This window comes from Ochotona curzoniae, unplaced genomic scaffold (assembly GCF_017591425.1).
Source record: "Ochotona curzoniae isolate NIBS_2020 unplaced genomic scaffold, NIBS_Ocur_1.0 contig_64, whole genome shotgun sequence".
NCBI lineage: Eukaryota > Metazoa > Chordata > Mammalia > Lagomorpha > Ochotonidae > Ochotona > Ochotona curzoniae.
The window spans coordinates 49201253-49212674 of NW_024466502.1; the positions used below are offsets into that span (position 1 = coordinate 49201253).

Here is an 11422-nt window from a genome sequence, read left to right on the forward strand (position 1 = left end):
AAGGTTATTAATAATAATAAATTAAAACCTTGGAAAAATTTATGACATCAATTTTGATTTAAAGATGGTAAATGCTATGAATTTCTTAGTAAATTAAAATACTTATGTCTAAAAGAAATATTTGTCTTTTAAATCACACTTTTAACCAACCATTTTGCCTAGTTTAGTCCTTAACCAGTTGCTGGACATTAACCGTGTAACATATGCATCATTCCCATACATTTGCCATGTATTGTTACATCTCAAATGTATTCTCCTACCATGAGACATTTCAGCTTACTGTGAGGAGCAAAGCCCAGACAGAAACTGGAGAGAGATCCCGGGTCCAGCAGAGAGGTCCAGGGGGATCAGGTGGCGACATTGGCTACAGATGCCTTGCCAGTAAAGAGCCCTTGAAGTTTAAACTTCTGGTATGTCATTGATTTCTCTTCAGATAAAAAATCTTCCCTCTCACCTTGGCCCTCTGATAGTAAGCCTTTTAATAGTCTCTTTCTTCCATCTTTGTGAATATATGTGGTCTGTGCCCCACACTTTTCTGAAATAGCTAGCTAACCTCACGAAGTACTTTTTCTGAGTGCCCAATAATTAATAAAGAATTATATACTCTGCTTTTCATGTTAGGTCATGCAGCTGTATGTAGGTCAATACCTTGTTAATAATGAGCAATTGATTATATTCTACATTATGAGACCTGCACAGAATAGATGGACCACAAATTTTGCTGACTCTTTTAAAAAATTGTAAAACACAGGCTACCTCTTATCTATCTATTAGTCCTCCTTCCTGGATTTATTTAACTTACCTAAAGAACAATTTGAAGTGGAGATTATTCCCAGGACTCACAGCCACATTAGCTTCTGTTGTCAGCAAATCTAATCCATGAAGGGGGACTCTGCCACCCTTGCAAAAGGCTTATCCCATCTGTCAGGATAACTGGAGGTCATTGTGCCAAGGAGACCTACCCTAGCATGCAGATAGGACCTTTTAGCATCTATCATTCTGCTAGACTTAATGCACTATGTGAGGTTGGAAATGCATAGCTTGGAAACTCTTCCCAAAACTTTAATGCCAAAATAGAATTAGAGTTTCTCTTAAAATAAAACCCAAATATAATCTGGTGTTCAGGAATGGCTCTCTGCCTCTGCTTTCTCTTTTCTTTCTGATTTTCATTTGTCATGATTTTGTTTCATCAGTTATTTATTGGGTGACTTGTGTGGCTCAGGCCATACATATCATGGTGGCACACAAGGGGAGAGGGGATACAGAAGGTCTCACCTTTCTGTGGTTTTCTTCCCACCAGTAGAGATGGAAATTAAACACAATATTACAAACAATGGAAAGCTCAATGAAGGGAATCAAGTATGGAGAGGGAACCTGACCAGGCAGGTTTGGCAGGGGTTGGGTGGTCAGTATTGGGTATGTGGGAAGGAGTCAATTCTCCCATCAGCTGGGATAGTTTTCTGGGTAGGAAGTATGTGTCTCATTCCAGTAGCAAGTCTGGTATGCTCCAGAAAAGGTGGCTGGCTCGGAGTGGGAGGAAGGGGGGAAGACAAGGGCCAGGGTAATGATGAGACCAGAGTGGTGAGCAGACGCCAGCTCATTTAAGGCTTCCTGGACCACAGGCAACAGATGCATCTTTGAGAACTCGCTAAAGGGTTTTCAGTAGGTACATGGTTTGACCTGGTTTGCATTTAAAAAGTTAGTTGACTGCTTTAAATGCTGGTGATGACATTAGTAGAAGCAGAACAGAAAAACAGTGAGCACAGCCTGTCTAGGGGTGCTGCTGTATTTCAGAAGGGGCAGGATACAGCATAGATGTAAAACTGGCAAAAAACTCACTACTTGGGCAGATTATTGAATGTTTCTTGGCCCAGTTTTCTTACCAGAAAGATAGGGATGACATTCAGTTGCCTACCACATTCAGTTTTGGGGGAGATTAAAACCACTGCTTTAAACAAGCATAATTGGTATGTATTTGCTGTTTTTCTTATCTTTATTATTGGAGGTGGAAAGAGAGAAATCAAGGATTAAAACCTAAGTTGAGAATGATGCAGCACTACTTGCCACCCACGTGCAATGATAATGTCCCAGCCTACTTTCAAGATGTGGCAGCTGTTGAACTCATGTTGCTGTTAGTGACCGAAGGTGATTCATTGAACTTTGTCTCAGCTCACTGTTTTGTTTTTCCCCCTCAGGGAGTTATTAAAAATTCTTCACAAATGAACACAATAAAAGTGGTTGACATGTGAAAAAGTAGTAGTATTTTCACTATATAACTTAAGTGGCTATGAAATCCAAGTGTCTTCGTGTCTGTGTTTTTGTGTAACATGATATATGAACAAGAAGAAAAGCAATGGAGGCAGTGGTTGCAGCTGGAACATTGTCTGATGTGATAGTAAAGCATGCTATGAAAAGGACAGACTGGAGTTAGAAGAAGACGTGGAAGCCTTCTGTACTGTGAATATGACAAGAACTAGCTTGGCAAATGAGGCAGACACACATTCTATGAATCCAGATAGGTCATGGGGTCAGTGACTTCTTAGGATCCAGAAACCAGGCTTGAATCCTGGCTCAGTTCATTACTAATGGTAAACATATAATTTGGGGGAAATGATCAAACCCTCTAAATCCTGACTTCCTTGAGAACTGTGCTTCAGTCACCATATTGGAAAAATCATTGACCAAGACCATGGCTGAAAATGAAGTCTGCTGATTATATTTCTACAAAAGTGTGTGTTATTAGTATGACTTGAACTCTGAGAATGCAGTATCCAACACTATGTTCTTACTTAAATTACACCTGAACTTGAAGGAGAGTGTTGACCCCAAAGCAAGTTTGATCGTGTGGGTCCTGCAGTTCCTGTGGTAGAGTGTGATCCATTTGATGACTCTTCAGTAACAGCAATATTTGTGTTCACATTACCCTCCCAATAAGCCCGCTCCTCAGAGTGGCTCTTGTGCAGAAGGACTCCATCTCTGCCTTAATGTTTTTCCCCCAGATGAACTGCCTTCTTATGCACATGAGTTTGTGTGATTTAAGTTAGAGTTAACCCTTTCTTCTCTCCTTTCCTGGAGGCCACAGTGCTCCTTTGCTTCAGCCAGGGTACTGGACATTGGTGAAAGCGAACAGGTTCCTCTCCTCTCAGGTGACATGAAGCACAGAGCTTGAGAGCCTTCTGAAATGCACAAACCAGTTATGCCCACTTTACCTTCAAGATAACTTACAGCATAGTTACCCGTGCCATTTGAGTTAGGACAGTCTATGCCTAACGGGTATCTCAGAACACACACACTGCAAGAAATAATAAATCCTACTGTAAGTCATCCTCACCTATGCCTGCATTTCTCTCCTCTTTTTTTTTATCCCTAGGCAAGTGTGAACTCGGATGGGCTTACTACTGCACGGGAGCAGGTGCTGCGGCCTCTATGCTGCTCTGCACATGGCTGGCTTGCTTCTCTGGCAAGAAACAGAAGCACTACCCCTACTGAGAAGGAACCATCAGGAACAGAGGAGAAGATGGGCCAAAGGGGCTGGAAGGGGCTGAAGCATCCAGCTACTTTCTAAAGGTGGAATGATGATTCTAGTCCAATGCAATGCTAATGACATGACACCTGATGGAATCAGGGGCTATCTGCAATGAAGGATTGGGGAGAGTTGTAAAAATCTGAAAAAGTATAGAGTGATGGGGGAGATGGACCAAAGGGTGAAAATATTGCCAGGCACTGGGTGTTTCTATTCTGGAGAGAATTAACATTGTATAATACAGAAATACACAACTCAACACAAAAGTGTATATGCAGAGAGGGTTCTGCTTTTGTTTTGATAGTTTTTAAACAATGCCAAGGACTCCCCAAATCACAAGGGCTAGTATAAACAGTGTTGTGTTGAAAAGCAGGGTACCCCACAGCCATTCCTGCCGGTGATGACACTCCCAAAAGCACATGAGCACATGCAGACACTCTGTACCCACACCCACCCAGGCACAACTGTGGATGGAGATCGTTACACAGACTGTATACGAGGTTCAATAGTGCATTACTCCTCTGTTTTCTTTTTGATATGCATTTAAAGTACAGTATTATCACTTTATAAAACATACATTCAACCTAATAAATGGACCAGTAAGCCACTCTATCAGCATTTTGTCTCACCTGCATACATTCTTTTCACTCTCAACACATTTTCAGTGTTTATGTAGACATTTAGAGTTAAGCCTTCATATTTCAATATTATTCAAAGGTATGCAATATTTCTGAGTATCTTCTGCTATGAGATTCTTAGGAGGCAAAGAGGCAACATTCTCTCCACTGTGGGAGAGAATTCAGTTGAAGATATGTGAGTAAAGAAAGACATCTTTCACTCACTTGATCTTATTTTCTTTTGTTCATTATTGTACTGTGCTGTACCCCCATTTATTTCAATGCTGATTTTGTAAAGCAAAATTTTTAAAGTGCTATTTTGTTTGTATTTGAAAAACTCTGTGAATAAACTCTTTGATCAATAGCTAGACTAGTCGAGGAGAAATTGTTACCGAGTTTGCTTCTTCAATTTCTCATGTGTAGCTGTTCAGCATTGGTAGTGCTGCAGCTCTTCCTGTTCTCCTTTAAGGTCTCCCGTTGACGTCAGCCGTTACTCGTCACCCAACCTGGCTTCGCTCTAGATCCATGGTATATTATAGGTGAATAGGACCTGGTTTCTACTTTCAGCTTAGCTCTTTTTTTTTTTTCAAATGGAATTCTAATTTCCTGTTCACTGCCTTTCGATCGTGACCAGAATCATATGGGAGAAGAATTCCGTATCTGTTTTGTATTATGTTTCAGAATATGGGCAATATTCATTCAGATGTGATTTAGGGCAACAAAGGGTGGATCATGGTTCAGGAGGTGTCTGGGCAGCTGCTTCCAGGATTGCAGGCTTGTGACAAGCCACCAGCCACTTGTCCTTTTCCACCGTCTATAGGGTGCTGGGCTTCTTCTGTACCCCTGTCCGAGAGGTAGTGTCACATCATTCTGCTAAAGGAATCTCAGCGATCTGAGAAAGGTTCTCACACCACTGTGCCACCAGAGAGCGTTGACTGAAAAGAGAAGTTTGGATCCTTTTATGACCCTCTTTGAAAAGCAGAGGTTGCACGCTGGATAACGGATGTGTAACAAATCTGTAAGAAAATCCTTAGAAATTCAGTGTCCGAGCTCCATACTTTTCGTATTTGGAAATGGAACACCACTGCCCGTTTATACACATGACTCTATTTTCAGTGCTCATTGTGCATATTTGTCTAATTACCTTGGGTATCGGAATAGCCTGATTGCCTCTGGCTCTTTAAGTATTCCAGGGTGAGCAGCAGTCATGCCGCTCTGAGAGAGCAGTTCAGGAAGGTCGCCGGTGAGATTGTTGCTGTAGAGAAAGGCCGTCACAATCAGAGCCTTACTTTGTAACATGCTCAAAGTCATTTGATTGTGTCTCATTGTCTGCAGAGCAGGGGCTTCTCCTCTCTCTGGTTTCCTACAGAGAGAGTTGCACTTCACTTCCTCAGCTCATCACTCTCCTACACTGCTGATGCTTTAAAAAAAAATCTTAACTTCACCTTCCTGTCGGAATACTAAGCTTCTGTTACCTCCCGTTATCAAGCTGGAGTTCTCTGTGGAATTCATGAAGAATGAATTTCTTGACCAGATTTTATGATGGCATTGTCATTTTTATGAAGGTCCACATGATTTCAGATATGAATGCACCTCACTGGAATAGAAACCTGGTAACACACTTAAGGGAAGGAATAAGCCCTTACACAGTCTAGCTATCCATTTGACTTTGTATTGTTGTTTGACATGTTCCTGCACTTCAAGAGGAGCATCTAAGTGATTAAGAATTACATCTACTGCTTTTCAAATGAACTTAGGATTCATGGAGTAACAACAGTAACGCAACCTTGGATGTATCCCTCAACCTAGGACGGAGTGAACATCTTCATAACTCCATCACAAGTTGAAAACATTAAAAAAAAGCGGATTTAATGCCTGTGTTGAACATCCTCACACGGTGACACAGCACACTGGGGAGAGCCTGGAATGTATGTCTTGCTGACTGGCTGGCCAACTGGGAGTTGCAACTTGCTGGGTACCTAGCATCACAGAGGGTTTTTTTTTTTATTTTAAAATACTATCCAGGACATTCAAAATTTGAAGTCTGGTTCCTGATGAACACATGCTGCTCTTGCACCTTCGTAAAGTCAAAAAGACTACGTGAAGCCAGCCTAAGTTGGAAAGCATACATCTTTGTTTTGTTTTTAAAGATTAATTTGAAACACAGAGTGGGAGATTAAGGGTGAGAAATCTCATATCCTCTGATTCACTTCCCCACAGGGTCAAAGCCAGTATCCCAGAACTGCATCTGGGTCTCTCATATAGATTCAAGGACCCAAGCAATTTGGCCATCCCCCACTGCTTTTCTGAGTGTGTTAGCAGGCAGCTGAATCAGAAGTACATCAGCTGGGATTCAAATGGGTATCTGTCTGGGATGTGGTGTTGGTACTTATGTGGGAAATGATGCTTCAGGAAACAAGCTTACCCAGGTGCACTGCAATGTAAGCCCCAAGATATCGTATGTCTTTTTGAGATTTTTATTGATGTACATGTAAGGGATAAGCAGAGCTCCATTTTCACCTCAAAAATTTTTGCTGTGAACACAAGCCTATGAGATAAGTGGGGAATTCATGGTTTTCAGGAAGAGAAAATGACAGGTGAGCCAATGAGCTGATGATGTTTACTTGGCTCTTCCAATTTTCGGGATATATTTGAGGTGTGCAGGCAATAGTTATTGAGCACCTGCTGCTTGCTAGGCATGCTACTCCATAAGAAGCATAGACCCAGTTCTCAAGTTGGTGCTAAGCTTGGAGGAAAAAAGTAATATCAGAGATTCCCCTCCTGTGCCAGCTGCCTCTCAAAGGCAGGAGGCAATTCCCTGTAAGGTAAGGAATGTGGCACATACAAATAAAAACAAGCATAATGAAATATAACAAATTATAATTTCCTGTTTTCTAAAAGAAAGAAAATGAAAGTGAGAGGCAAAACCCAGAAAATATCTAACAAAGAACATGTATTCAGAATACATTGGGAAAAAACTCTCAAATGAATAATACAATTTTTCAGTAAGTTTTGAATGTGCTATTTCCCAAGAGAGTATATACAAATGGCCACCGATTGCATCAGAAAAGTACTGAATATCATTGATCAAGAAAAAAAATCAAGTAAACTTAGAACACCACAAAAACATTTAATATAGTCTATATTGGCTGAAAAAATATGGCTGCAATGGCCTGGCCAGGCATAAGCTAGGAGTTCAATCTGGATCGCTCACATGAGTGACAGGAGCCTAAACACTTGTACTATTCTCGCTGGTTTTCCCAGGCCATTAAAAGGAAGCCGAATCTGAATCTGAACTGGAACAGCCAAAACTCACACTGGTGCTCATAAGGGATGCTGGCATCTCAAGCTGCTTGTTTACATTGAATTTCATCTCTCAGATGGAGACATAACATTTCAGACCTCTGTGTGTCCAATCAGGTGCTGGAGAAAGAGACCTATGTATGGGAGGCATGGCCACAGCACATAAAGGAGACTCGATACTGCACAGGCATTAGGGAACATAGCCTTTCTAGCACTGAGAGGTGATGCAGCCAGGAAGCCAAATGTTACACCGCCTGGAGCACTCACAAGGTGATGAGCAAATGAGCAGCACAAGCTTAAGGACCCCAGGGCTGGTGAGGAGGACGAGCTGTACACTGCATTCTCTCAAGGCCACTCTGCCCCCTGTGCCTCTGGAGACTGTGAACCATCATTTCCCTTGAGCCGGCGCTGCTTGGAGACACCAGTCTGCTCTCAAGGAGTGCTTCCCTTGAGCTTTCACTCTGAGTGTCAGATCACAGACGCAGACATTTCAATCACTTGAAATTTTTCCTCTGCCTCGGTAGTGGTTTTTAAGCTATTCAGTTAAAAAAAAAAAAAGTAGCTGGACTCTTGGGGAAGAAATGAGACATAAGCATATACTGCTTTTACCTAGTTAAGCAATGGATTTTTACATCTTAATGATTTCTGCTTATGATGTAGTATTTGTCATATGTGTGTATGTTTGGGCTGTCACTTTTCCTAAGAAAACAGAAAATGTTCATTAAGAATGCTTATTATGGGCCCGGCGCGGTGGCGCAAGTGGTTAAAGGTCCTCGCCTTGCACGCCCGAGATCCCATATGGGCGCCGGTTCTAATCCCGGCAGCCCCGCTTCCCTTCCAGCTCCCTGCCTGTGGCCCAGGAAAGCAGTAGAGGACGGCCCAAAGCTTTGGGAACCTGCACCCGCGTGGGAGACCCGGAAGAGGCTCCTGGCTTCGGATCGGCATAGTATCGACCCGTTGCGCTCATTTGGGGAGTGAATCATCGGACGGAAGATCTTCCTCTCTGTCTCTCCTCTCTGTATATCCACCTTTCCAATAAAAAAATAATAAAAACAAATCTTAAAAAAAAAAAAGAATGCTTATTAAATAAAGTATCAGGAACAGTGTGCTTTGCAAAGCATGCTACATCCAATTTCCTTCCTCCTCCTGTCCTTCCTTTTTAGATCTTTGTAAAGGACAAGAACAGTACTTTGTGCAAGAGAACACGCTAGAAATAAAAATTAGCTGCTCCAAGAAATAGTTGAATGTAGCAGTAAGTAGAACTACAGTTAGAGGTTTCTCTCGTGCCTTGCAAGGAATGCGGTAGGAAGCAGTCACTCATGCCTTAGCAAGTGAGGACAGAAACTGCAGAGGTGTCATTTGAGCTTCACTCTTGTCAAAGAAAAAGCAGCAACTGAACTGAACACTTGTCAGTCTGTATTATGGTCACAGACACACACATGAGTCAGTAGATACATACTCATCAAGAACCTTTTCAGACAGAATAGAAAAAGCTGTTTATTAAAATGCTTCATAGCTTATCTTAGCCTCTGTGTTGGAATCTTTAGCACCCAACGACTGTGATCCGAGGAAGCAAATAAGCTGCAGTTTCTGTAAGTCTTGTTGTCTTGATTGTGTGAGAATTGTTAGGCCAACAGTGGTTAGGTACAGACTGTGATTAACTTTCAAGATGATTATTAAAATTTGTAGTGGACATCACATGTAGGTTTTTTTTTTCCTTGCTAAACCACAAAGCTATCTTCACCAGGGGGTATAAAGAGAAAGGGCACTTGTAGAGGCAAGAACAGCATCAGTAAAAGTGTGGGAACAAGGAGGAGTCACGGTGGGGCAGTAGGAGGCGTCACGGCAGGAGATGGGAGCACAGCCGGAGGCAGGCAGGCTGGGGAGCAGACCCAGGCCTGAGCACCCGATGACAGCCATGTTTGTGTCTCAATATTAGCTGCTCTCTCCTGCTTCCAGTACTTCCACCGTATACGTGTATGTTGGCACTTCATGGTGTCCCACATTTATGTGAAGTGACCTATTCTTCATTTATCCCCCTCTGTTCTTTGGATTGCATGCTGATCTCCAGTGATTCTTCTTCAAGTTTGCAAATTCATGCTCTTGTCAGTTTAGACATAATATTCAGCCTCAGAGTATTACGATTTTTTCATTTTTTACTTTTGTAGTTTTCAACTTCAGAATTTCCACTTAGTCCTTTCTTTTAATAAAGGGTAGTGATCTCTATTAGTGTAGGTTAGCCAGAGAAACTGACCTGGTGAAAGGTAACTAGATGACAGAGATGATGGATGGATAGACCTGTCATAAACGGTTGGCTCAGGCCACTATGGTGGATAAGAAGCCCCTGTGAATTAGCCTCTGCAAGCTTGAGGTACAGGAAAGCTATCGCCATGGTTCCAGCTCAAACCCAAGGCTCGACAACCAAAAATGCTGACAGTTGAAGGCAGAAGACATGCCCTAGATCAAGGGGAAAGAGCAAATTCTTCCTTCCTCTGCCTTTTTGTTTTGTTGCGGGCATCCCTAGATTAGGGGAAGCTAAGGGTATCTTTATTCATGCTGCTAATTCCAGTGCTGCTTTCATTCCAGAAGACACACCCATAAAGAGTGTTTTGCTGGTTACTTAGGCAAACTTTACCCCAACCAATGACCACACTGTATTGTTATTATCCAACTAATGAATCATCCTTGTTATCCGTTCCACTGACTCTTTAAATCTGATTTCCTTTGGTTCATAAAAAATTATTTGAAATTTTTGTGTTATAATTCAAACCTCCCTCAAAAGCAGTTTTTGTTTTCTGTCATTCTTGCCCAAGTTTGGGTCACAATTTCCCCTTTCTTTCATTTTTTCTAGTTGTTATTCTCACATCTCTTGCTGAGATGTATCATCTTTTTCTCGTGATGTGGTTATTTATTTCTTCAGGGATTTAGCTGCATGGACTCTGGGCAGCTAACTTCTCTTATACCGCGTAGCCTCTTATGTTTGGCTTAGAAAGAGAGACTTCTTCAATCTGGTCAATCACTCCCCAAATACCTACAACCAGCAAGACTGGGCCAAGCTAAAACCAAGACCCTGGAACTCCATCTAGGGCTTCCACATGGGTGTTAGAGTTCCAAATATTTGGGCTATCACCTCCCAGAGTATCACCTCCCATAAGCAGGAAGCTGAACTCAATAAAGCAGACCAGGAACTCTGGTATGAAATACAGATATACCAAGCAACATCTTAATCGTCATGCGCAATGCCTACCCCCATTATCTTATTTTTAAGCTTAGTTTTTATTAGTGTTACTCTTGGAATGGCTTGCTTTTGCCTACTTTGTTCAGAGACTATGTTCAAGCTTTTTGGCCAGTAAGTTTCAGGAACTTCTACTGATCGATTGGTGTATTGCACAGGGAGCATCCCAGTTTAATGGTCTATGTGGTGGTACAGCATAGAACATGTACCCAATCTTCCGAACTCCCAGGAATGACTTTGATTACAGCAGGGCTTTTCTTGCCTGACTATCTCCATTAATCTGTTGTCTGGTCTGCCCCTTTGCTGTTGCTATTGGTATCATGGAATTACCAGCCCCTTCTCAATTCTTGTCATCAATACTGCCATTGTTTTCGACAACTTTAGACATGAACTTTTCTGTGTTCTTTTGCACACTTACTCCCCAAGGCAGAGATGTGAAGTTTTCCATGCTTATTACTCGTTCCTTCCCCCTGGAAAGAGCTTCTGAGCCATTGTAACTGAGTGGGTGCTGGGGATAATACTGTACTTCCTTCCTACCAGGGTTCCATCCCCACCCCTTTACTGGCAGGAAGGAAGGATGGAAGCCTTTGGCTTTTCTGTCCTGCTGTATGTTGCAGAACTTCCTTCTTATGAGAGAACAGTAGTGGATACCATCAGTATTAGCTTGCAGGACCCTCACCTTGTGAATGTGAGCTGGGAGGTAGCAGGAAGACCCAGGTGCTTATCTGCTGAGCCCTGGGCTTG

General features: G+C 42.2%; 1 protein-coding gene across 1 annotated transcript in view; it reads left to right on the forward strand.

The window, feature by feature from the left end:
• The window catches only part of LHFPL6 (LHFPL tetraspan subfamily member 6), a 228605-nt gene extending 224103 nt beyond the window's left edge, over nt 1–4502 (forward strand). Inside the window, exon 3 of the mRNA XM_040991482.1 lies at nt 3371–4502. Coding sequence (XP_040847416.1) covers nt 3371–3489 — 119 coding nt within the window. The 3' untranslated portion in view covers nt 3490–4502. The remainder of the gene's footprint in view (nt 1–3370) is intronic.
• The last annotated feature ends 6920 nt before the right edge of the window (nt 4503–11422 follow it).